Source organism: Misgurnus anguillicaudatus, chromosome 14 (genome assembly GCF_027580225.2).
Source record: "Misgurnus anguillicaudatus chromosome 14, ASM2758022v2, whole genome shotgun sequence".
NCBI classification, from domain to species: Eukaryota; Metazoa; Chordata; class Actinopteri; order Cypriniformes; family Cobitidae; genus Misgurnus; species Misgurnus anguillicaudatus.
In genome coordinates, this window is record NC_073350.2 from 33,104,724 (window position 1) to 33,128,771 (window position 24,048).

The 24,048-nt window shown below is 36.5% G+C and overlaps 1 protein-coding gene and 1 long non-coding RNA gene across 3 annotated transcripts in view; both read left to right on the top strand.

The window, feature by feature from the left end:
• Positions 1-734: 734 nt before the first annotated feature.
• LOC129427194 (F-box only protein 6-like) overlaps positions 735-24,048 on the top strand; it is a 33,579-nt gene continuing 10,265 nt past the window's right edge. Inside the window, exon 1 of the mRNA XM_073876367.1 lies at positions 735-789. Within this exon, the coding sequence (XP_073732468.1) occupies positions 753-789 (37 nt within the window). The 5' untranslated portion in view covers positions 735-752. The remainder of the gene's footprint in view (positions 790-24,048) is intronic.
• Positions 15,521-23,335, top strand: LOC129417847 (uncharacterized). 2 transcript variants are annotated; one of them, XR_012373291.1, is made up of 4 exons: positions 15,521-15,702; positions 15,972-16,010; positions 16,683-16,806; positions 22,404-23,334. It is a non-coding gene; the product is annotated as an uncharacterized lncRNA (long non-coding RNA). The 2 variants fall into 2 exon arrangements; XR_012373292.1 differs by lacking the exon at positions 15,521-15,702 and adding an exon at positions 15,722-15,868 and having other exon boundaries at positions 22,404-23,335.

Sequence of the window (24,048 nt, forward strand, 5' to 3'; positions counted from 1 at the left end):
TTATATAAGTGTACGCACACCAGCGGCGACAGGTGGTGCCTGTCTGCGGCATCCAGCTACGACTCAGGAAGTTGCTCATTCCACATCGCGCCATAGAGCGCCACTCACATAGTTTAGCATTAATTAACATTATATTTGTCCCAAATCATTAACGACTAGCATTGGCTGCTAACGTATATTTTGCATTTTGAAGTAGATGCTGTCTGACTACAATACCTCCAAGTTGTCCTAGACGCAACTCAACCTGACGTGACGTGGCGCTGAGCTGCACGTTCAGTGTGCAACCCCCTTAAAGGCGGAGTCCACGATGTTTGAAAGCCATGTTGATATTTGAAATCACCCAAACAAACACGCCTCTACCCCAATAGAATCTGGACTATCTGTTGATAGACCCGCCCCACACATACGCAACCCGGCATTTGATTTGATTTGATTGGCTATAAGTGTGTTTTGGTAGTCGGCCCGTCTTCTTTTCCAACGCGTTTTTCAAACATCGTGGACTCCGCCTTTAAGCGTGCCTTGTTTTGTTTACTGTTGGGCATTTGCCTTGTTTTGTTTACTGTTGGTTACTAGATTACCAATACCACCGTCATTCGCTCAAACACCTTGATGGAAATGCACCTATTTCACATTTGTTTGTTTTTATTTTTTGCTAATTTTTAAAAGATTTGCTTTATGTTTGGATGGAAACCCAGCTAATGTTCCATATGACCTTTTTCTCAGGAATTGTACAGGAAAAGCTAAACTCAAAAATGCCTGGAAACCTCCTGAAAAATCCACATGGAGACGGTAAGTAAAATAACATAAAACATACATATATATTTGTGTGTAAGGGAAAATGTATGTTAAGATAAAAAGAGCTCTCCTAACGCCACCTCATAATGAGATAATATTAACCAAATGCTCTCGGGACGTTTTATATGTTCATCAAATACTTTTGCTTTTAATCTGCCCAGAGGGCATTCAGAAATACCATATTGTTGGCAGAATCAAGTAAGGGACTCTTCGTTATTTATTTGAGGGGCCACCAGAGGGATTTTGAGATCTGTTGACAAAAAAGACATGACCCTCCCTTCGCCTGCTAAAAATTTTCCTGTGACCCTCCAAAATTAAAAACTGCATGACCCTCCTGGATAATTTATTGCTTTCTGTACTGGTTCGAGTCGCTTGTTTCACCTGGTTCACCCGAGTCGCCTGTTTTACATGGTTCACCCGAGTCGCCTGGTTCACCTGGTTCACACGAGTCACCTGGTTCTCCCGAATCGCCTGGTTCACCTAGATCACCCGAGTCGCCTGGTTCACCTGGTTCACCCGAGTCGCCTGGTTCTCCTGGTTCACCCGAGTCGCCTGGTTCTCCTGGTTCACCCGAGTCGCCTGGTTCTCCTGGTTACGCTGGATATTTTATGAAACAATGATTTTAAGTTTGCAGCTGCCTCTGTGTGACGTGTACAGCACATGCGCTCACGCGCTGCTCCACTCTGACTTTACGCCACTGGCGGTTACGACGCATGCACAGAAAAGCAAAACTAATCAAATGCTTCATAAACTCGTAATTCTTTTTCATCTGTCCTGAATTTTGCGTTCTTTTAATTATTATCTTCAAATAAATTGAATTTGATAGTTTGGTAGAAATATTAAATATTTTAGGGGGGCTAAGATGACAGACAGGGTAGCTGGAGCCACCCTAAAAAGGATATAGAACCGCCCCTGGCACTGAACAAGCCACTTTGAAATTTTGATGTTTTCATGAATACAAAAGTTGAGTGACCCTTCCTCATAGACAAAAAAGTTGGATGACCCCCCCCACAACAAAGAAAAAAGACATGACCCTCCCCTATTTTCCTCCGGTGGCCCCTTCCATAAATACCAAACGGTCCCTAAATGCCATGTACATTTTTGAGTCAAGTCCTCTAAGTTAGTGGTTCTCTGCAGTCTTTCTAGGTCAGTCACTTTTCGGCGTGTGCGCCCAATTGTGTAGGGTTCATCCCCTCACAGCCCCCCAGAGAAGATTCAACACATAAAACAACCTCAAACTTAAAATTTGTGTTAAACAAAACATAATATAATGTAGTGCTGCTCAGGGTTTGACATTAACACCCACCAAATCTGGGTACATTTCAAATGTGAGCGCACACATGCACACTTCAGGAAAATGGAAATGTCTGCAAACTCTCTGGGTGAGACCAGACAGAAAATCAGAGTTTAGCACATATCTGAGAGTTTGTGTCCAGGAAGGGCAAAGGAAACCCCTGAGGATAGAAGTTCACGCCTGGGCATATTTTAATGTGCTTTTGTGATAATAATGCACTTTAATATGTCTCATTAAATAAGTGCCTAAAATAAATTCTAACAGATCACGCTTTATCACGCATGATCATGCTCTGCATGATAAAACAAGTTGACAGTAAAATTCAGGTCTTGCTTAAGCAGTTTTCATTAAAATTTTAGATATTTGTTTCATGCATATTTCCAATACATTTGAAGAAAGTTTATTCCTTGTTTTTAGTGCAGAGCTTTGTTTTGTTTACTTGCAGCACTACAGCATTCACTAATGTTGTTAATAATCAGGGCCGTGCACAGGGGGTTGGCCAGGTGGCTAGAGCAACTGCCCTTCTGCCCTAATCGGCTGAGGTGCCCCTCTCGCCAACCCCAGTCAAAGTGTTCTGTTACCGCTCGTCTGAAGATCCACTGTTTCTGGTAATCCACTTCGTGATTTCCCGCCCGCTCCGAAGCATCTCTAACATTCTGTGTCCACTCTTTGAAGGGCGAAGACGACAGTTTTTTGTATTAACAGGTAGATTCATTACATTACCTCAGTTGTTGAGCTGCTCAATTAGTAATTTGGTAACGTTAGTTTGAAGCCGAGAGAGGTCGTGTTCTATATTTATTTTTGCTTGCTTGTGTTCTCGTGATCACTACTTAATTTCTCGTTATCTCAAGAAAACAGCAGCTTGTTTTCTCGTGATCTCGACATAACAAAAGTTGTATTCTTGTGATGTGATTAAAGCTTACGTGACTCAATAAAACATACATTTTAGACATATTTAGCAAATTAGCATGGATGAACAAATGAGATTTTACTTAGATCAGGGACTCGCTCAAGATGAAACAGATTTGCCAATAATTGATCATTTGATAGCGCAGTGAATTAGGTACCGTCTTTAAAGTACTCCAAATACGTTTCTACTTTAAACAGCATTAAAATGGAATAACTTAAAGTCAACAAACAGTCACCAAACCAACTGTAAAGTGTTCGTGGTTGTCAACTTTAATGCACACTTTTTTAGATGTTTTATATTTATTCAAATAAACTGTTAAATACTATTGAAGATAGAAACGTGTACAGTGCACTTTAGAGATGGTCCCTAAATTCACGACCATCAAACTTTATTTATTTATTAAGTCTATCGACAATTAGCTACGCGTGCTAGCAGCGAAGACTCCATATGCATCAGCAGTCCACTTCAAAATAAATGAAATATTATGGACAGGAAATTACATTATGGCATTTGGATTCTTATGTCTGGATAGCGAGAAAACAACTTTTGTTTTCTCGAGATCATGAGAAAACAAGCAGCAAAAATATGGATGACCTCTCTCGGCTTTCCTATGTTTTTGTATTTCTGTGGATGATTTGCTCTCTGTCTTCTTAAAGTGCTAACAACTTAGCAAACATTTTTAGAATTACAGTGATTGTCTAATGTGTAATGTACCCGGTGAGATTTAATATAAATAACACCAAATTTGCTGTTGTTGGCACACTTTGTCGACAAAAAATAAAAAACAATGTTTTTAAAAAAAAAAAAAAGACAGAGTTGGAAGGGAGGCTGCAAAAGCGGTTCAAAATTGCAAACATGGATTCAAAGCTTCAGCATGTAAATCATATAGAATATTTAGAAGTTTTGTCACACTCTAAATCTTGTTATAAAGTCTATTTTCCATTATAATCACTTATATTATTTAATACTAATCTATAACACATCATATTGTTAAAACCATATAAATTGTGCCCCCGTGCCCCCTTTTTGGTTTGGGCCACTGCCCCTCAAAATGTCTGTGCACGGCCCTGTTTATAATAAATCACTTTTATTATATCCATTAAATCTTACTCTTACTTATGCTTTACTAAATCTAAATATATGATATTACTTTACCAGTAGTGATATTTACTATTCTTAATTTGAGTGTTCAGTCTGCATTTGAAATCTAGCTAAAACAAGTAAAATTACTCTGTCTAAACCAAGTAAATTTAGCATGCCAAAGCAACTTTAATTAACAACTTTAGTTCAACAACAAAATTGTGGCCAGTGAAAATGCTGAGGCTATAATTTTTGGAGAACCGCACTAACCACTGTGGCTGGTAAGCTCAAGCCCTGGTGCTGTTGGTAAGTATATTTTTTAGAAGTTTAAATACACAAAGTTTATTACAAATTAATGTATTTTATAAAATGTCATGCCCCCCAATCACTGCTCTAAGTGCACAAAAGTCGAATGTTAAACAGCCGTGCATCACATTCAAACTTGAATACGTTGTGAGTACTTGGACCTATAAATACAACACCACAAACATCACAGCGCCCCCTTATGTGTGCTTCAGTTTCTTTATTTCACAGTCTGACGTTCATCATTGTGATCTGATATTGCAACTCTTTATGTTTTGTCCAAAGAATTTGATTTTTATTTTATTTGACCTTTATTTAAAAACTATTTTACAAGAGAGACCTGGCCAATAACAGCCAAACAGTAAGACAATTTTAAAATACAACAGGTACACATTACAACAATATATAAACATATCCTCTCAACAAAAACAATCACAAGCTTCTAAAACTATTCTCCTTATAATGCCTTTAAATTCACTAATGGACACAAATTGATCTAGATTTAGATCTTTTTGCAATTTTGCAAACTCGAGGTATGTTAAAAAGCAAACACTTGTAAGAGCGTAGCTGGTAATTGCCAGTAGAAAAACAAATTACAGAGATAAGCTGGAAGTTTACATTGCTTTAAAAATAAAAATGTATGAGTGCTGTTTCAACGTATCTAATAATGTCCCACCGTAAAATACAATGATGAGTACAGGACTTTGTATTTGTAATAGAACGTAGTGAACAATCAAGCAAGGTTAAAAAGGAAGCTTCTACAAGTTTCTTTTTGTTTTTTAAAGTAAAGTTAGATTTATTACTAAAATAAAAGCCAAGCGATTACAGTAGCAATATTAACATTAAACTAAAGCTTATCATCAATCTAAATGCCCAAGTACTTATAAAAAGGTACTCTTTCAATAAGATGTAAAAGTACAAAAATGATCAAGTACTTGTGCCTGAGCTTTTGAAAAAAACATAAACTTTGTTTTCTGTGAATTGTAAACTAACCAGAGCATCTTACAATGAATGAAATTCAAACTGAAGCTTTTCCGCCTGTAGATGGAGCAAATGTATAAATAATAGTATCATCAGCATGTGTTTTTTCCAAATAATAACCTTTTCATTGCCATTAAACTGAAATGACTAAACCGAAACATAAGAGCCCATATATAAGAAAACATGTCAGGCACAGGGGTTTTGCATCTAAACTTCTCATATACATCACTGTGTTACCCTTTCAAAAAGTACAGCTTTTGACCTAAAGAGTTACAATTAGTACATCAAAGACATATATTTTAGTATCAACTAAATACATATTTGTACCTTAATGGTGCATATCAGGAGCATTTTAAAGGGTACAGTATTGCCCCAGTGACAGCTTGGGTATATTTTGACATTTTTTCTGACATTGTACAGTTGCCTTTTTATTTATAATAATTTTTAACTCAACAAATATATTTTTGTAATGTATAATTATCATATAAGAGAATTGTTAAAGGGGACATGGCAAAAGACTTTTTCAAGATGTCAAATAAATCTTTGCTGTCCCCGGAGCACATATGTGATTTTTTTAGCTCAAAATACACACACACAAAAAATGATTCATTGGATTAACTCAATAAAATTGTGGGCAGGATTTCCATCCAATATAAATGTGTACCCCTAACTCATAAAAAACTGTTTTGCACAATAAAAATATATTGAGTTAGTCCAACTCAATTTAAAGTAAATGGCAATACTCAATTACTTGCCTCAACTCAATTTAGTGTAGTCTGAATAACTCGATTTAGCGTAGTTTGAATAACTCAATGTAGTGTAGTCTGAATAACTCAATTCTGTTATTTTATATAAAATGTTTTTATATCATACTAATTAGCATAAGCAAAAAATAATAATTAGCATAAGCACATGTTAGCATGCTAATAATAATAACAACATATAGGGATGCTCCGATCGATCGGCCGCCGATCGGTATCGGCCGATAATGACATTAAATGACTCGATCGGTGCTCGCTAAATCTGCCGATCTCATAAACCGATCTTTCTGTTTACTTTTGTCATCAAAAGGATCCTGAATGCGGTTGCAATTAAAGACATTTTGACGTAGCGCGAGCATTTTTACAACCTGTTGCTCATGTGCAGCGTGCAGATTTGTATGTCTCTCTTTGCCTTTACAGAGATATGCGTATTTTCTATGAAGACACGCTCCGGTAAACAGCGCGAGGCATCTTCATATCCCCATCAAACAGCGTATACAACACATATCTATCACGGACAATTGCATCCTCATGCCAAAAGTTTCTTATTTGCATGCGTTTTAAAGTTTTGAGCGTTTAAACTTTTATTTTCCTCACAGCTGCTTGTCTGCGTTCAGCCGCCGCCCACACACAGCAGCCTGTCATCAGTGCACGTGAACAGAGCGATCTCTCTCTCTCACGTCTTAAAGCTGCAGTAACCTAATTTATCTCTTAATAAAATCACTCTCTGCTCTTGACTAAAGAATTTTTATACTTCATACGAATGCGTGTATATTTAATTAATACAGTAAAGACTGTGAAGTGTTTTATTTTCAGTACTTTTAGGAGACATAAGCCTTTTTAAAGCCATATTAAATTTCTCTTTGCAGAATAAATATTTGTTGTGCTTATTTATTTGAGTCTCTATTAAAACAATAATATACCTAATTACTGCAAGTAATATAACAAAGGCAACATCCGTGGTATTATTTTATTTAGAAAGATTGTAACAGTTACAGTCATCAAAGAGCTTGCATATCAGCTTTAAAAAAATCAGTATCGGAATCGGTATCGGCCGATCACGAAGATTACAAATCGGTGATCGGTATCGGCTGCAGAAATCCTGATCGGAGCATCCCTAACAACATATGATGACTTTGTATGAGCATGTGAGAAGAGACTGATCTCCAAACAGGCATTAACACAGTTAGTGCTCATTGAGAGAAATATGTCACATCCACAAAATTGTTTGTTTACCATTGTGCAGAATGGTAACCAAACAATTTGAAAAAAACATAACAAACATTCTAAATCAATAAGATAAACGAACATTAAACACTATGAAGTATTTCTCTTTACCTAAAAATGCATAAAATAACACTTAAATATACTTATTGCTCTTAAAGCGTAACTAAACTCCTGGTCAGAGTCTGACTCCACCCACTGGCAATATTTGAAAAATGCAAGAAAAGTGGGCAGATCCCAACGGAGAAAGAGGGGATGAACTAAGTGTGTGGTGAGATCGTAACAAGGGCGTGGTGATCCTGAACCTGCTTAAGTCACGAGTCATTTTTTGAACCCAACATCCAATAGAAAAATTCAACTGCAGTAGCCACCGTTCAACCTGAAGAGGGCAGCACTCAGACGTTTTTACACCATATATTTTAGTAGTGAAACACTTTATATCTAAATGTGAAAAACTTACTAAAATCAATGAACAGCACTAATAAACCATCATTCTTACAGATCATTAACTAAAAAAGTTGGTTTAGGGTTTAGTTACACTTTAATAAGGTATTTTAAATTAATTGAACACAATTTTAAGGTGTCATTTCAGGGCTTGAATCACTTTTAATTTATTATAACATGTTAAAATAACCACTTTGTAGGTGTGTGCAGAAATGTGCCGTTTTGGGTGTGTCCTTTAAAATGCAAATGAGCTGATGAAGTGCAAACACTGATCACAATGATGGTGGTTTGTAGCAAATGGAACTCAATTGTGTTGTGAATTATTTTTTCTCTTTCTGTTTTCTCTGCACTAAATGGCAGTGCTGTGGTTGGATAGTGCAGATTAGGGGGCGATATTATTATAATAAGATCTCCTCATGACATCATAAGGAGAGCCACATTTCAACAACCTATTTTTTCATGTGCTTGTAGAGAATAGCTTACCAAAATTAAGTTACTGGGTTAATATTTTTCACATTTTCTAGGTTGATGGGAGCACTGGGGACCCAATCATAGCACTTAAACATGGAAAAAGTCTGATTTTTATGCCATGGCCCCTTTTAAATAATTTTAGATAAAGTATAGCATAAAGTATAGACAATGCATGTCATTTTATGGCCAATAACATGTAGCCATCTTTGTATATAAACAGCTTTTATCTCATGTGTTTTTAAGAGAATTTTAGTAACTGGGAGTTGACGAAGAACGATGAAAACCCATGGTGTATTCAACTGATGCCAGATGATTCAGTGGTTTCATACTTTTGCACCTCACATAAGTAAGAGAATAGACAACAATAATGTGAGTTTATGATCATACTCTGCTGTGTCTTTGTGTCTCAATGTTCATTTCTGTACAATTTTCCAGTCCGTGTCTAAAAAAACAAGTGATTGATCTGGTGAAAAGCGGTTATGATGCTGAATATTTAGATTCTGCGCCTGAAGTGACTGTGAAGGACTGGTGAGTCTTTAGCATCTACTTAACTATTGTCTTCCTTTAGCAGCTCATTTCTTGTGCATGTCTCTGTCTAGGTACCGCACTCGAGATGACTGTGGAGGCCTTTATAGGCTTACTGTGTCACTGCTCAATGAAAATCGAACTGTCATTGGTACATTTAAGCCGGCTGATGTGACTGTGCCCCAGGGTACCCCTTGGACACAGGTAAAATGTGGACGGGTGAATAAAAACATGCAGGTTTAGGAAGGAAATCAAGTCAATGTCTTCAATCCACTGCAATAAAGTACATGGATCTGGTAGCTGTGTTGAAAAAGTTGATAAATTAACTTTTTAAAATAACTTTCTCTGTCTGTGTTGCTTTACTGCTGATTCTTGCCATACTTCCGTTGCCAAACTGTGCATGCATACGTTGCTACGTCATCATTGTGTACAAACAGTAAAAGGGTCTATAACGCAAGATAAGCCACTGCACTGTGTCAAGCATTTGTCACAGCTTTCTTTTATGGGGTAGACAATTTGACGACAAATCACAACAAATCGTTTTTAACACCTGCTTGTGGATAATAAATACACAAAAGCCGTTTCTCAATACCAAGTACACCAAACTCGGACTTGTGTCCTTCGTAGTTCGAACTTGCAAGTTCAGACTCGGAAGAACGAACTCCTGACGCGAAATGCATTCTGGGACACATCACTGTCATAAGTCCACACAAGTCTCCTCTGATGCATCCTCGATAAAATGGGCGGATCAAGAACACATCCGGGGATTTTATGTGAACTTGGGCTTGATGCGAACTTTGAATTGGAACAGTACTTGGGCCGCGACTGATGACGTTTCACAAGTCCACAAGAACGCAAGTACAGACAAGAACGCATATTGAGAAACGGCTAAGGTGTTCTTTTAACACTGGGAATGGTCCTGTGTAGTATCGCTATTCTACCACTAGATTCTGTGCGTAAGCATGCTCAGAGGTGTGCGTATATTTACACACATTTTTACATTATGTGCAAGTGCAAGATGGTAAATTCCACACTTTGCGTAAAACTGTTCTTAGTCACACATCTCTTTGTAAGCACGGTTGATAAATGAGGCCCCATATTTATAAAAACTCTCTTTGATGTCGAAAAGTGCTTAGTGCCACATCAGGGTCTGAGCCATACTGTAAAAAAATATGGACGTTGTATCTGTGACATCACCCATTGGTTTGTGAAGATTGTTTTTGAAGCTTAAAGTAGGCGTTACCTGCGGTCGCCATCTTGGCCGTGCGTCATCATTTTTGTAAAACTGAAAATGGGTAAAGAGGCGGGTGTGGGTGAAGCTGAGGTGGCTGGTTGCTGAAACCATGCCGGCCTTGCTCGACCCAAACCGTTGGGTACTATTTAATGGAAAAGCGCCATTAGTTGGATACAGTCAGAGTGTTAGTGGTTGATTTATCTATCACTATTACATTTTGTCACAAAGTAAACAATGATTGGGAAAACACGTAGCCTCTTTGCTAATTAACACACAAAATACAATTGATATCGTACTTCTGCAGTTGTACCCACATACTTTTTACAGTAGGGCCTCCGAAACAATAGTTTTAAGTTCATGGACACTGAATAACCACATTTTTATTGCTTCTTTCATAGGTGACACACACGTTTAAAGGTTATGGTCCTGGTCTACGCTTCATCTCTTTTGAACATGGTGGTCAAGACAGTAAATATTGGAAAGGCTGGTATGGAGTCAGAGTCACTGGAAGTTCGGTCACCATACCCCCACAACCCTAATATGTGATTCAATAATGTTACTGATTGGTCAGCACTTTGCTTTTTACCATACAATAAAGATAAATAAATAGTAAAGTAATATTAAAGAATCTACACGGCTAAACCTTGCTGAAAAAGCAAAGCCTTTGCTTACTTTTTTAGGAATGAATTGCATATTCTGAATACAAATACATCAACTTATATCTGAATGAAAATTATACATGTGAGTGAAATTATTTTCTGCTGTCAGTATAGAGTTTAATAAAGTCTCCATGTGGTGAAAATCAAGTTTTTATTGTTGTTTATATGTCTATGTGGTGTTTTTAACATTTCATGTGCAAATGTATCATTCAACACAATAGCTGCAACCAATCACAGTTGAAGGAGTGGATCAGTAGTTCATGCCATAAATGTTATGTATGGATGCCGCATAGACTCGCCATAGAAATGATCACAGCACAGCTGCTTCAGAGCTCTACATCTGTGACGCAAACATGTGCAGGGTGAATGCTTTTAACCTGTTAACATCAGCAGTAAAAACTCACACATACATTGTAAAAACCAAGCTATGTGTCTGGATGGAACTGCAGAATGCGGCATCTATATACATACAGTATATATATCTGGTATATTATATATATATATATATATATATATATATATATATATATATATATATATATATATATATATATATATATATATATATATATATATATATATATATATATATATATATATATATATATATATATATATATATATATATATATATGGTCCGAGCTGTGTGATTGAGTTGAGTGGGGTATTCAATAAGTATTTATAGATTTATAATGAGGTAAGGTTATGCTGTTTTGACGCTCAAAAATTTGCTTTAAGGGATACAATTATCGAGTACAGGGGAATTTCACTTTTATTTAACTTTTGTTTAAAAAAATTAAACTGTGTTGACTTTAGACCAGGTTTTAGTTGATTAATGCCACAATAGTTTTATTTTGCCTCTAAATAGTAACAATGTGCCTGAACACACCATACTTTCAGATTAAACTTCTGGCTACATTTAAAATCTTAACATATTGATCTTTTAATAATGATTTAAATTGTAAATGTTTGTTTTTAACTGCTAAATATCAACTGCTAAGTGTCAAATGATTTGATAAATTAATAATTGATTGCTAGTTGAAGAAGTTGTTTAGTAGGATCATGATATTTTGGTTAGCATACCACTGCAAGAATGACTGCATGACACACAATATATTATTATATTTATGATAACAATCAAATCATTACTTAGTTAGAAACTAGTTGCTATGAATACATGCAGGGGCGGACTTACCCATTAGGCAAAGGTCGGCAATTGCCTTGGGCCCCACGTTACCAAGGGGCCCCAAAACGCAGGGGTGTACTTGGTGAGCTGCCACTTTTTGCCCCTGGTTATCATCAATATTCCCAGAAGACTATCATAATTTTGTTTTATTACAAATTCTATTTAAACATATTTTGTGTTTTTCAGTATATTCACATAAAAGGTTTGAACGTTATTATTACATCTGCACGAATGCGCCCCCATTATAGTTTAGAGTGGATCATTGCATGCACTACCGCATATGCGCGCGTAGCTCAAATCAACCAAGCGAGCAGAGCTGCAGGCAGCAGCGAGTGAGTTTGATACATTAAAAGAGCGAAGCTGCAAGGAAATAAACTAACAGTGAAACGTAGCTACAGCAATGGAGCAGAGAAGATGAGTCTCACACAAAAAGTCTCCGCTTTTCTCCACAAAAACACCACCACGGTCTGTGCTGCTCTCAGCAACCTCTTTTCTGTCAGACACAGCTCTCTCTCGGGCACGGACACTTGAGTATGCTCCGCAAATAATACAGGTTCTACAGTTTATATAATATTAGCGTGTAATCTCAGGTACAGTAACATTTAGGTAAGCTTTAGTCGGCCGAAATGTCTGCCCAGCGCCACTAAAGATTGTAATTGCCCAATCTGCACACAAAATCTTGATCGCTTTAGTCTTATTTAAATCTCATATGAAAACGGTAGCATGCATCGGCTTTGCCCTCTATTTCACTAGCGAACGTCAAAGTACAAGATGTGTACATGATAGATGACATCTGTATAGTTCATTAATATAAAAACTATTTACATAATGTAATGCAGGAGCAATACACGACGCTTTACCATCCACTGTATAAAGTCAAATTTCACCCCTTGTTTATCGTATCTCCAGTTCTTAGTTTTAAAACCATATTATGTTTCTTCTCATTGTATTATGTTCATTTGAATACAAAGTATTTTAATTTAAAATATATTGTGGATATAATGTGGCATTAAATGAAAATATATTAAAGAAATTCAGTACACAAAGTTAAATAAAAAAGTACATCTTTTTACCATGTAGTACTGTGGTTAGTATAAAATCCAAGCATAGTATTCAAACAATACTCTATATATATACTCATATATATTAATATCATCCTCATTGGGGGCTAAACCTTAGGTAACCTCGAGAAAAAGAGAGATGGAGATAGCGATGAGAAAGTAAAGGGTGCATAGTTAGGGCCCCGACACACATGGTTATGCCTTTGGCCCTGAAATCACTAAATCCGCCCCTGAATACATGTGCCATCAATTGTCTTCTTATGGATGACTAGTTTGACAGTGTTTCTAATGCAAAGTAGGCCCTTCGTTACCGGTTGCATATGTCAAATTGATTGATTTGTCATTCCCTGCCATTTTGTGTTATTCCGAAACCATGCCGAGAAGCTATTTAAAAATCTGAATCCTGCAACTTGCCAGCCAGGAACCAGGAACATCAATAAATCTCCTTCAGGTACACTTGGGAATACAATAGTTGTTTGCTGAGCATTATGCAAAGTTACTAATTTAAACTAAACATTAATCTCTACAGAACCCCATGGTGATTTTTCACTCAGAATGCTTCCTGTCAGTTAAAACTCTGTGAATCCAAAAAAGTCCACAAAAAGTGAATCTCAGTCATTGACATGAAGAAAGAGTTTATTGAAAGGTTATTGAAATAAAACATAGAAATCAATACATTTCATGACCATTAATCTAGATTTAACATTCTAGATCTACATTTAAGTGTATGAAATATGAATTGTTTGGTTTTGTATAATAACGCTGCATCATGCATTTAGAGTCTTGTATTTTAACAAGTGTTTTGTCTGTTTTTAACAGGTTGGGAGGGACCAACATGGTTGCATTCTTGCAGAGGCTATGACAAAATCATTCCGTTTAGTCTTTGGCTTGGGTGATAGCGATCTGTGCCATCAAGCCTTTGTTGATTTTGACAGACAGGCATTAAAGCATTACACCCTGCTTGGTGCTGTTGACATGTTTAAAACTTTTTTTGGACTTTCATTTTTCCAAGCAATGTGCACCAGTGTGGGTATTTTTGCAGACCCCCTTCTATAAGAAATATGTGTAGATATGTCGTCATGCTAAGGTGATAATTCATATTGATCATATGTTGACTGACCATTTCTTATTGCATGGCTCTCTAAAATGCTATATTCTGATTGGCCAGTCGCGACATTGCAAGGTTCGTTCTTTTCAGATAACTATCGCTCAGATGCTGCAAATCATTTTACAGTTTAATATTATACGAAATTAAATATAAATCTCTATTAATAACATATCCAACATTATATTTACAAATGATTAGACCAAATAGTGTTTGTGACATTTGAACGTCTTATCTTAGACGGAAGGTTTGTATTCATTAACAATTATCAATATTTAATGCAATAATACACTGAAAAAAATGATTCATTGAATTTAATCAATTTTTTAAGGTAAGTGATTGCAATCAATTTATTTAAGCTGTACATTTAAACAAAAGTTTTATATTTTATTTTACTTTACTAATCTTTTTTGTTTAAATGTAGCTTAAATAAATTGATTGCAACCACTTACCTTAAAAAATTGTTTAAATTCAATGAATCATTTTTTTCAGTGTAGCAGGATAATGTATACAACCTGCTACCAATAGATTATCCCTACTTGTACAACTTGTTTTTTACTTGATCTAATTGTAATGTCATTGTTGATCTGTCATTTTAGATTATGAGATATGAAATATACTAATATATTTTATATCAGGAATTGGATTGTTTGTCTAGGGCTATGTACTTTTTTATTGTTCTTTGGTAGAATAGTCAACTATGATTAAGAAACATATCAGTTGAAGTACATCTAGTCAAATAGAAGAAATTATATTGTTCTCAGCGATCGCTACCGTTTACTGGGTTTTATAACTTAATGATTCTTTACTTATCTGGTTCTTATCTGGTAGGACTTTGCATAATGTCCTAGTCTTTGGACATTTTACTACTGAGCAGATGGAAAGAAACAGAAATCTTAAACAATTATAAGTTCATAACCTATAATTAAAATAATAAAAATCTCCCACTACATTATATTTAAAATGGAAGTTAAATATAAATGTCTATTATAACATATCCAACATTATACTTTAAAATGATTAAACCAATTTTTTTTTACTTGATCTAATTGTAATGTCATACTTGATCTGTCATTTTAGATTATGAGATATGAAATATACTCAGGAAGTGGATTGTTTGTCTAGGGCTATGTACGCTTTTACGGTTCTTTGGTAGAATGTAGTCAACTATGATTAAGAAACATATCAGTTTCTGGACATTTTACTACGGAACAGATGGAAAGAAACAGAAATCTTTCACTAGAACAAATTCACAGAAGAACATGATTTTGCATTTAACAATTATAAGTTCATAACCTATAATTAAAATAAAAATAAAAAATCTCCTACTATATTATATTTAACATGGAAATTTAATATAAATGTATATTAATAACATATACGACATTATACTTACCAGACTGGTCTCACTGTTAATACGTAGTATTTACACGTACACTGTAAAAAATTTCCGGGATTTCACAAGATGTAACTGTGATATTTCACAGTTAATTACATTATTAGCATGTCACAGGCTTTAACTGTGACATTTCACAATATAGTACAGTATTCAGACTTTTATTGTGAAAATAATGCCATCGGCGAAATCACAGGGAACGGCTGTAAGTTCCGACGCGCGCTATCTGTTTGGGTTCTCTCATCTCTACGGTCTCATCCAACGGATTCAGTGGTAAGTGTTAAAATGTCAAATTTTGTCAAATAAATGATTGATTTATTTTCAAAATATATGTCATAGTGCATGGAGTATTATCCAAATGTGGTTATTTGTAGGTTTCGCGTGGGTTGAACCGCTGAATTTAAAAATAAAGCAATGAACAGATGTTGGTAGTGTTACTGTGAGACCTTTTAGGAGCTTTATTAAAAATAAAACATTATTTGTTAACTTGAGCTTTTCTTAGTGCTAAGCTAACAGCTTTCTCTCTTTTTCTTCCTTCACAGCATCTTTCTGCGGTATCCACTGGGGAGTAAAGTTATGAGGTAAACTGTGGCTTATACGAACATTATGGCCGTTATTATCAGATAGAAAAATGAAATTAATTTATATGCCCGGTTTCAGTGAAACCAGGTCATGGTGTCGTGGATAGGGCAGACGTAAATTCATTTCAAAATATAACTTAACGTTAACATAGAGGTGTGTGAGAGAGATGCGGAGCAGCGGTTATCTGTCGCGTTACCTGAAAAATAAAGTGCGTATGTCAATGTTTTAAGACATTTTAAAGGGTGATTCATATCTTTTGCGCGCTCAAGTTCGTTATTTCAAATATAGGCGAAGCGACGCGCTCGTTTTTTCCGGCGCGTCCGCACCACATTGATTTAAACACATTTAAACTTTTCAGAGTCATCTGTGTTTTTGCAAGTAACTTACACGAACGTTAATGTGATTTCCAGCTGTAGGTAATTCATATGTTTTAATCATTATCTTGTGATGGTGTTTGTTTGCATTTATGGGCAGAACTGACTACATGGTGGTGAGCTTTTTAACTACACACACGGTTCATTTTAAGGTTGACACCCTAGTTGTCCTGCCCTATAGTTTCACATTTTAACTAATCTGTATATATTGTTCAGTGGTGCTTAGTAACTTTCATGTGTGTGAACCTGCATTAACGTATACAGCATGAAAAGTGAAGCCTTCTTCATTGTTTCCAGGTATTTTTTCCACACTTCACAAGGATGGGGACATCACTCAGAAGAGTAAAGTTTCGAGAAGCCCTGGATAACAACTACAATAACATTCTGAAGTTCGTCCAAGGAGTCAACTATCATCAACGGGGTAAAGATGTTTTGTCTTGTTTTAAGCTCGAGGCAAGATAAGGCTGCATTCATTCTACTCTTTCTGATGGCAAACTTCAACGAGCCCAATGATACCATTGTGCTTAATGTTAAAGGAACATGCACACATTTTGGGAATTTAGCTTATTCACCGTATCCCCCAGAGTTAGAAAAGTCCATACATACCTTTCTCCTCTCCGTGCGTGCTGTAACTCTGTCTGACGCAGCCCCCGCTAGCTTAGCTTAGCACAAAGACTGGAAGTGAATGGCCCCAGCTAGCAAACTGCTCCCAATAATTGACAAAATAACGGGAACAATTTCCTATTTATTTGTATAATCACACCATGTACAAATAACAAGGTCATATGAGACACAGCGATCTTTTAACAGTATACATACTGGGAACTATATTCTTAGAAGGCGAAGCACTGCTACTTGGGCGGAGTGATTTGCACGACATGACCAAACTCTCTGCTCCTCACCAGGGGGCTTCTCGGGTGCTGCGAGCAAATCACTCCACCCAAGTAGCAGTGCTTCACCTGAGAATATAGTTCCCTGTATGTATACTGTTAAAAGATCGCTGTGTCTCATATCACCTTAATATTTGTACACGGTGTGACTATATAAATCACAAAATGTTTTCGTTATTTTGTCATTTATTGGGAGCAGTTTGCTAGCTGGAGCCATTTACTTCCAGTCTTTGTGCTAAGCTAAGCTAGCGGGGGCTGCGTCAGACATAGTTACAGCACGCACGGAGATGGGAAAGATATGTATGGACTTATTTAACTCTGGCCCAGGTGAACAAGTAGTACACTTTCATAATATACTTAAAGTGCTCTATTTTCGCACACTAATTTTGTACCTACTAAAAGTTCGTTTTTAGTACTTTTTAAGATGTTCTTAAGATTATCTAAGTGTACTTCACTGTGCTATTTTGAGACACCATGAATTTAAACTAAATTGCACTTTTAACATACTATCTCTGTATTAAAAATGAATTTATTTAACACCTGTATTAAACTTGAACCCAACTTTCATACAAAGATCTGTTCAAGTTTACTACAAGTGGTACCTAAATACATTTTTAAAATACATTTTTATCACATTTTAGTTCATATTTATGGTGTCTCAAAATAGCACAGTGAAGTACACTAAGATGTTCTTAAGATTATCTTAAGTACTAAAGAAGAATTTTTAGTATATTAAGTGCAAAATTAGTGCACGAAAATAGAGCACTTTAAGTACACTATGGAAATGTACTTATTTTTCACCTGGGGGATACAGTAAATAAGCCAAATTCCCAAAATGTGGGCATGTTCCTTTAATGTAAATATATATTTTACCCTTAAATTAGTATTAAGTCTATTATTTTTGGGAAAATGCACTGTACTTGTATATTGCCTTTCTAGTCTTCTGGGTCCGGTTGCACCAGCTAGACGTAAAATATAAGAGTGTAATAGTCGTGCGTAAAGGGTTCATTATAGTTGTGCGTAGGTCCTACAGCTTAGCCGCAATGGTGTAGGTAACATGTCGGTTTTCGTATGCACTTCTGCGTAGTCGCCTGCGTCAACATGCAAATACACATGCAGGCCGCTGGTAGTCAGTATCCACGCGTGTAACCACAGTAGCTCAACCGCCAAAGAAGAAGCAGCTTGCCCAGTTAACCCACAAACGAGGAAGAACAGCAACTTGTGTATGTTTTGAGAAGACCAGCAATGATGGAAGTAAATAAACAGCGACTTATGTTGCAGTTTGAGTTAAATCACTCCTCAACTTGGCCCATCGTTGTTCTCACTAGCGCAAACAGAAATATCTATGACACAGTTTGTTTACCAGACAGGAAAGGTTCTAGTTGACCAGTCACAGTGCTTGCTGTCCGTGTAGAACTGACGCGCTGTTAATAATTTGGCGAGGGCACGTCAGGCTACCCAAAGCTATGCTCAGGCTACGGATAACCTACAGCATAGCTATAACATGGGCTTAAACGGATAGTTCATTTTAAAATACAATTTTTGTTTATAAGCATACCCCCAGGCCATCCAAGATGTAGGTGACTTTTATTTTTCAGTAGAACACAAATATAGATTTTTAACTCCAATCGTTTCAGTCTTTAAGTTGTATAATGCGTAAGTTGCAAAATCTGAGAGAAAAAAACATACACAGACAAATCCAAATTAAACTCTGCGGCTCATGCAGACACATTGATGTCCTAAGACACGAAATGATCGGTTTGTGCGAGAAACCGAACACTATTTATATAATTTTTTACCTCTAATACAACACTATACCCAAAACAATACGTACGTACACATCACTGTCTGATTCCTGTAATGTTTAATGGCGGGTTGCGAAACAACTTAATAGGTGCATACCCCCACCTACTGTATCGGGAGCCCCGTATAGTGTTTATGGGCCCTCATGCCGTGCACCCAATACAGTAGGTGGCAGTATGCACCTATGAAGTTGTTTCGCATCCCACCATTAAACATTACAAGAATCAGACGGTGATATGTATGTGCGTATTGCTTTGGGTATAGTGTTGTATTAGAGGTAAAAATTTAGGGCTGCACGATATACCGGATGCGATTATGAATGTAATATTGTCAACTTTTCAGTGAACTACGGCTCTGTGTAGTTAATATCGCTCCATCTAAAAGCAGCTAATGGTGATTTACTACTAATCAAGGAACGGACTTCACTGAACAGAGGCGCGTGACAATTTCATGCGATTTATCGTGCAGCCCTATAAAAAATGATATAAATACTGTTCGGTTTCTCCCACAAACGTATTGTTTAGTGTCTTAGGACATTGAAGTGTCGTCACGAGCCGCAGGGTTTAATTTGGATCTCTGTGCATTTTTTTTCTCTCAGATTGTTTGCATTATACGACTGACAGATTAAAAAGGTTGTAGTTACAAATCTACATTTGTGTTCTACTGAAGAAACAAAGTCACCTAAATCTTAGATGGCCTGGGGGTAAGCTGATAAACATAAAAAATTCATTTTAAGATGAACTATCCCTTAAGGGGTCTACACCGTAGCTAGGCCGTAGGTTATCCGTAGCCTGTGCGTAGCCTGTGACGCGCCAGATCTACAAGGTCCACAAGCGCTGTGATTGGTCCACCAGAATCCTTCCCGTCAGCTAAAAAAAATCCTGCGTCATAGGTATAGACGGTTTCATCGGACGCACAAAATACGCGTCTGGATCCGACCTTTACTTCCGGTTTCGTTTTTTTTAATGGTCTGACTAGTTGCTAAACTGATCTCTTGAACAAATGCCTCGTCGAAAATAACAAATGTTTTGGTTTCCTAAGTAATCTATGTGTTGTTGTTTTTTTGCTTGTTATATAAATAAACTATGTTTAAAGAACTTTGTTGTTATTTGTTCTTAGCGGAGCTTACCGGAAGTTACGTGCGGACCGCGGCCGCTTCTTTATGTTGTTACTGGTGAAACATTCTATATCCGTTTGCGATGGTGAGAACAAAGATGGGTCAAGTTGAGGAGTGATTTAACTCAAACTGCAAAAAAAGTCACTGGCTTTTTATTTCCATCACTGCTAGTCTTCTCAAAACATACACAACAAGCTGCTGTTTCTTCTTCATTTGTGGGTTAACTGAGCAAGCTGCTACTTCTTTGGCACGCAAAAGTACATATGAAAACTGACGCGTAGCCTACGCTCGTCAGATCGCATAACATTATAACAGGAATAGGTACGTAAAGGAACGATGGTGTTGTAGAAATGTAGTAAAGTAAAAGTACAGATAATTTGTTGCAAAATGTAACAAAGTAAAAGTCAAAAGTATGTACTATAGATTATACTTAAAGGAATAGTCTACTCATTTTCAATATTGAACTGTGTTATTGCCTTGACTGGGAAGAGTTGGTGTATCCCTCTGTCGTCTTGGTGCGTGCACGTGGGCGCTGGAGCGCGCTGCGGCGCTTCGATAGCGTTTGGCTTGGCCCCATTCATTCAGTGGTGCCAGTCGGAGATGAAGTTGGAAGTGACCAAACACATCAACGTTTTTCCTATTTAAGACGAGTAGTTATACGAAAAAGTTTGGTGGTACAAAATAAAACGTAACGCTTTTCTAAGCGGATTTAAAAGAGGAACTATATTGTATGGCGTAATAGCACTTTTGGAAGTACTTCGACTCGGCGCAGTAACACCCTCCCTCTCCCATTATGAGAGGGAGAAGGGGAGCGGATTTTTCAGGCGAGTTGAAGTACTCCCAAAAGTGTTATTACGCCATACAATATAGTTCCTCTTTTAAATCCGCTTAGAAAAGCGCTACGTTTTATTTTGTACCACCAAACTTTTTCGTATAACTACTTTGAAAAACGTTGATGTGTTTGATCACTTCTAACTTAATCTCTGAGTGGTACCATTGAATGAATGGGGCCAAGCTAAATGCCATCGAAGCGTCGCAGCGCGCTCCAGCACCTACGTGCACGCACCAAGATGATAGAGGTACGTATCAACTCTTCTCTTAGTTAAGGTAATAACATATTGTAATATTGAAAATGAGTAGACTATTCCTTTAAGTAAAGTACAAATACATGGAAAATGTACTTAAAATACAGTACTTCGTTAACTTAGGCCGGTGACACACTGGATGGGTGGCATAAGCGTCTCAGCTGCGTGGCGTGTTCGTTTTTAATTCAACTCCCATGTTAACAGGTTAGAGCTTGCAGAGTGCCTGCTTGAGATGTGCGTCTCAGGCGCGGCTCGAGCTGCGCGGAAAACGAGTGCATGCTAGAAATAAAACCGATGCCTTTTTTCATGTGACACGCAAGCCTGTTGGAAGCGTTTCCAGGCAAAATAGAATAGGAAAATATGTTTTCATTTTGTACACAAATACATAATAATTAATGACATTTTGATGTTTGAAAGTCTATAGATTGACATAAATTCAGATATAAGTGTAATTTAAATATATATATATCGATTTTCAAATATTGCACCTGTTAACGGTGTCCTTTATCAGTAGGCATTATATTTATGCCTGGTCTGTCGGCGACATCCATCTATGTCACCTACTGCAGCTGTAGCGCGCCAGTGTGTCAGCGGCATTACATTTTACCACTGCCTAACAGGATGTTAGATACCTAACTGCACCAGAAGTGGACATGCACAAAGTTGACAAGTCCCGCCCAAAAAAACAAGAAGCATGATAATCCCCTATTACTTGACGTTGTGAAGACCACCCACCGATTGAAAAAGAAATTGGCTATTAACACATATGTTTGTTAAGAAACGTATATCTGATCCTCATTTACATTTTTATATTAAAAGCCTATATTATATATAAGCCTATATTTATCAATGCGCGTGTGGACAAACATACAAACATTCTATAACCACCACACCGCAGTAAATTGGTGCATTACCATCGCGGTGGTAAAATACTGTCACCGTTAACAGCTGTAATATACTGTATATATACATACATACATACATACATACACACTACTGTGCAAAAGTCTTTGACCAGCTTTGTTGGACCACCTTGTCCAAACTGAGCTAACTTTAGTTTGCTCTGTACTGCATCCCACTTGAAAAAAACTAACAGCTTTTCTCTCTGCCTTTTTGTTTATAGGTGCTTCTTGGGCATTAATTCGGAGACAGACAGGCAGAAAGGACAGAAACAACAAGCTGCAAGTCTGTACACTGATTAGAAAACTTATGACTTGAATGGATGTCAGTCTAGTGTGTCACAAATACTAGTTCTTTGTTTAGCTAGAGGCGATTGTACACTTTGTACTCTTACAATGTTCTATATCAGGAGTCTTCAACGTGGTGCCCATGGGCGGCAGGTAGCCCGCACAGAGTCTGTGAGGTGCCCACCAAATCAAATTCTATTAATAGTCTCAATTGTAATATTTGTTGATTACATATTTTTTATATTGACTTGGCTTGGTTTACATATGTTACAATTTTAAACAATACAAAAACATATCAAAAAGTACAATGAAATAAAATCAACAAGTAAAACAAAAAAGTTTTGAGTAGACTATATCAAAAGGTAGCCCTCCAGAATGTTTTATCCATTGTGGTAGCCCTTGCTCACAAAAAGGTTGGAGACCCCTATTCTATATTGTGTCTGTTAAATAAAGAAACATGAAGAAATTAGTGAATGTCAGTCTACATTGTAAAAATAAAATATTTGTTGCACTTATTTTTTAAGTTTAATTAACTCTAAATTACAATTTATTTCAACTTTCTTGACTAGTGAGGAGTTGCTATTAATTATAAAAATAAAGTTGAAATAACTTAAGCTAACTACTTTAATTGTATAATTTATAGCAACTCTTCATTAGTCAAAAAAGTTAAATGAATTATAAATTCAAGTTGATTAAATTTAAAAATGTATGTTCCATTTTTTACAGTGTAGAGCGGGGTGAGCATTCCTGGTCTTTGAGGGCCACTGTCCTGCAAAGTTTAGCTCAAACCCTAATCAAACACACCTCAATGTCATTTCCAAGTCATACTGAAGCCTTTGATTGAGATTTTCAGGTGTGTTTGATTAGAGTTGGAGCTAAACTTTGCAGGACAGTGGCCTTCAAGGACCAGGAATGCCCACCCCTGCTGTAGAGTGTAAGCAGTGTTCCAATGCACGAAAGGAAATATTATTCTGTGTAGTTATTATTCTGATGTTATTTATACTATCTGAGATAGTCAATGAATAATATGTAGTAATAATAATATGTAATAATATGTTATGTACAAAATAAAAGTATGAAATCGATTGTTTTTGTGTTTATTTGAATTTAACATCTTTTTAATATATTGATATAGCCAGTAACATTACAGTGAACACTGTAATTCTACAGCAGACTACTGCTAAATAGCAGTCCATGAACTGTAACTTAATGACTAAATACATTTATTCTATGGGATAATGCTGCTATATCACAGTAATCTAAAATACATTACTTGTAATTTCACAGTAAAATAACGTAATATTACAGTAACATACTGCTAAATCACAGTAACATGGAGGACTAACTACTGTAAGATCACGGTATACAGCTGTCATTTCACAAGTATTTACTGTAAAAATGACACAGTAACATACTGTGAAAGTACAGTACCTGCATGACAGTAATTTACTGTGAAGTTACATACTGTACCTTCCTGTGAAAGTAATGCAACTGGTTGCCAGTAATTTCCTGTGAATTTACAGTCAATCTTTTTACAGTGTAACTTTAAAAAACAAAAACATATTTTTTGTACGTTTAAAG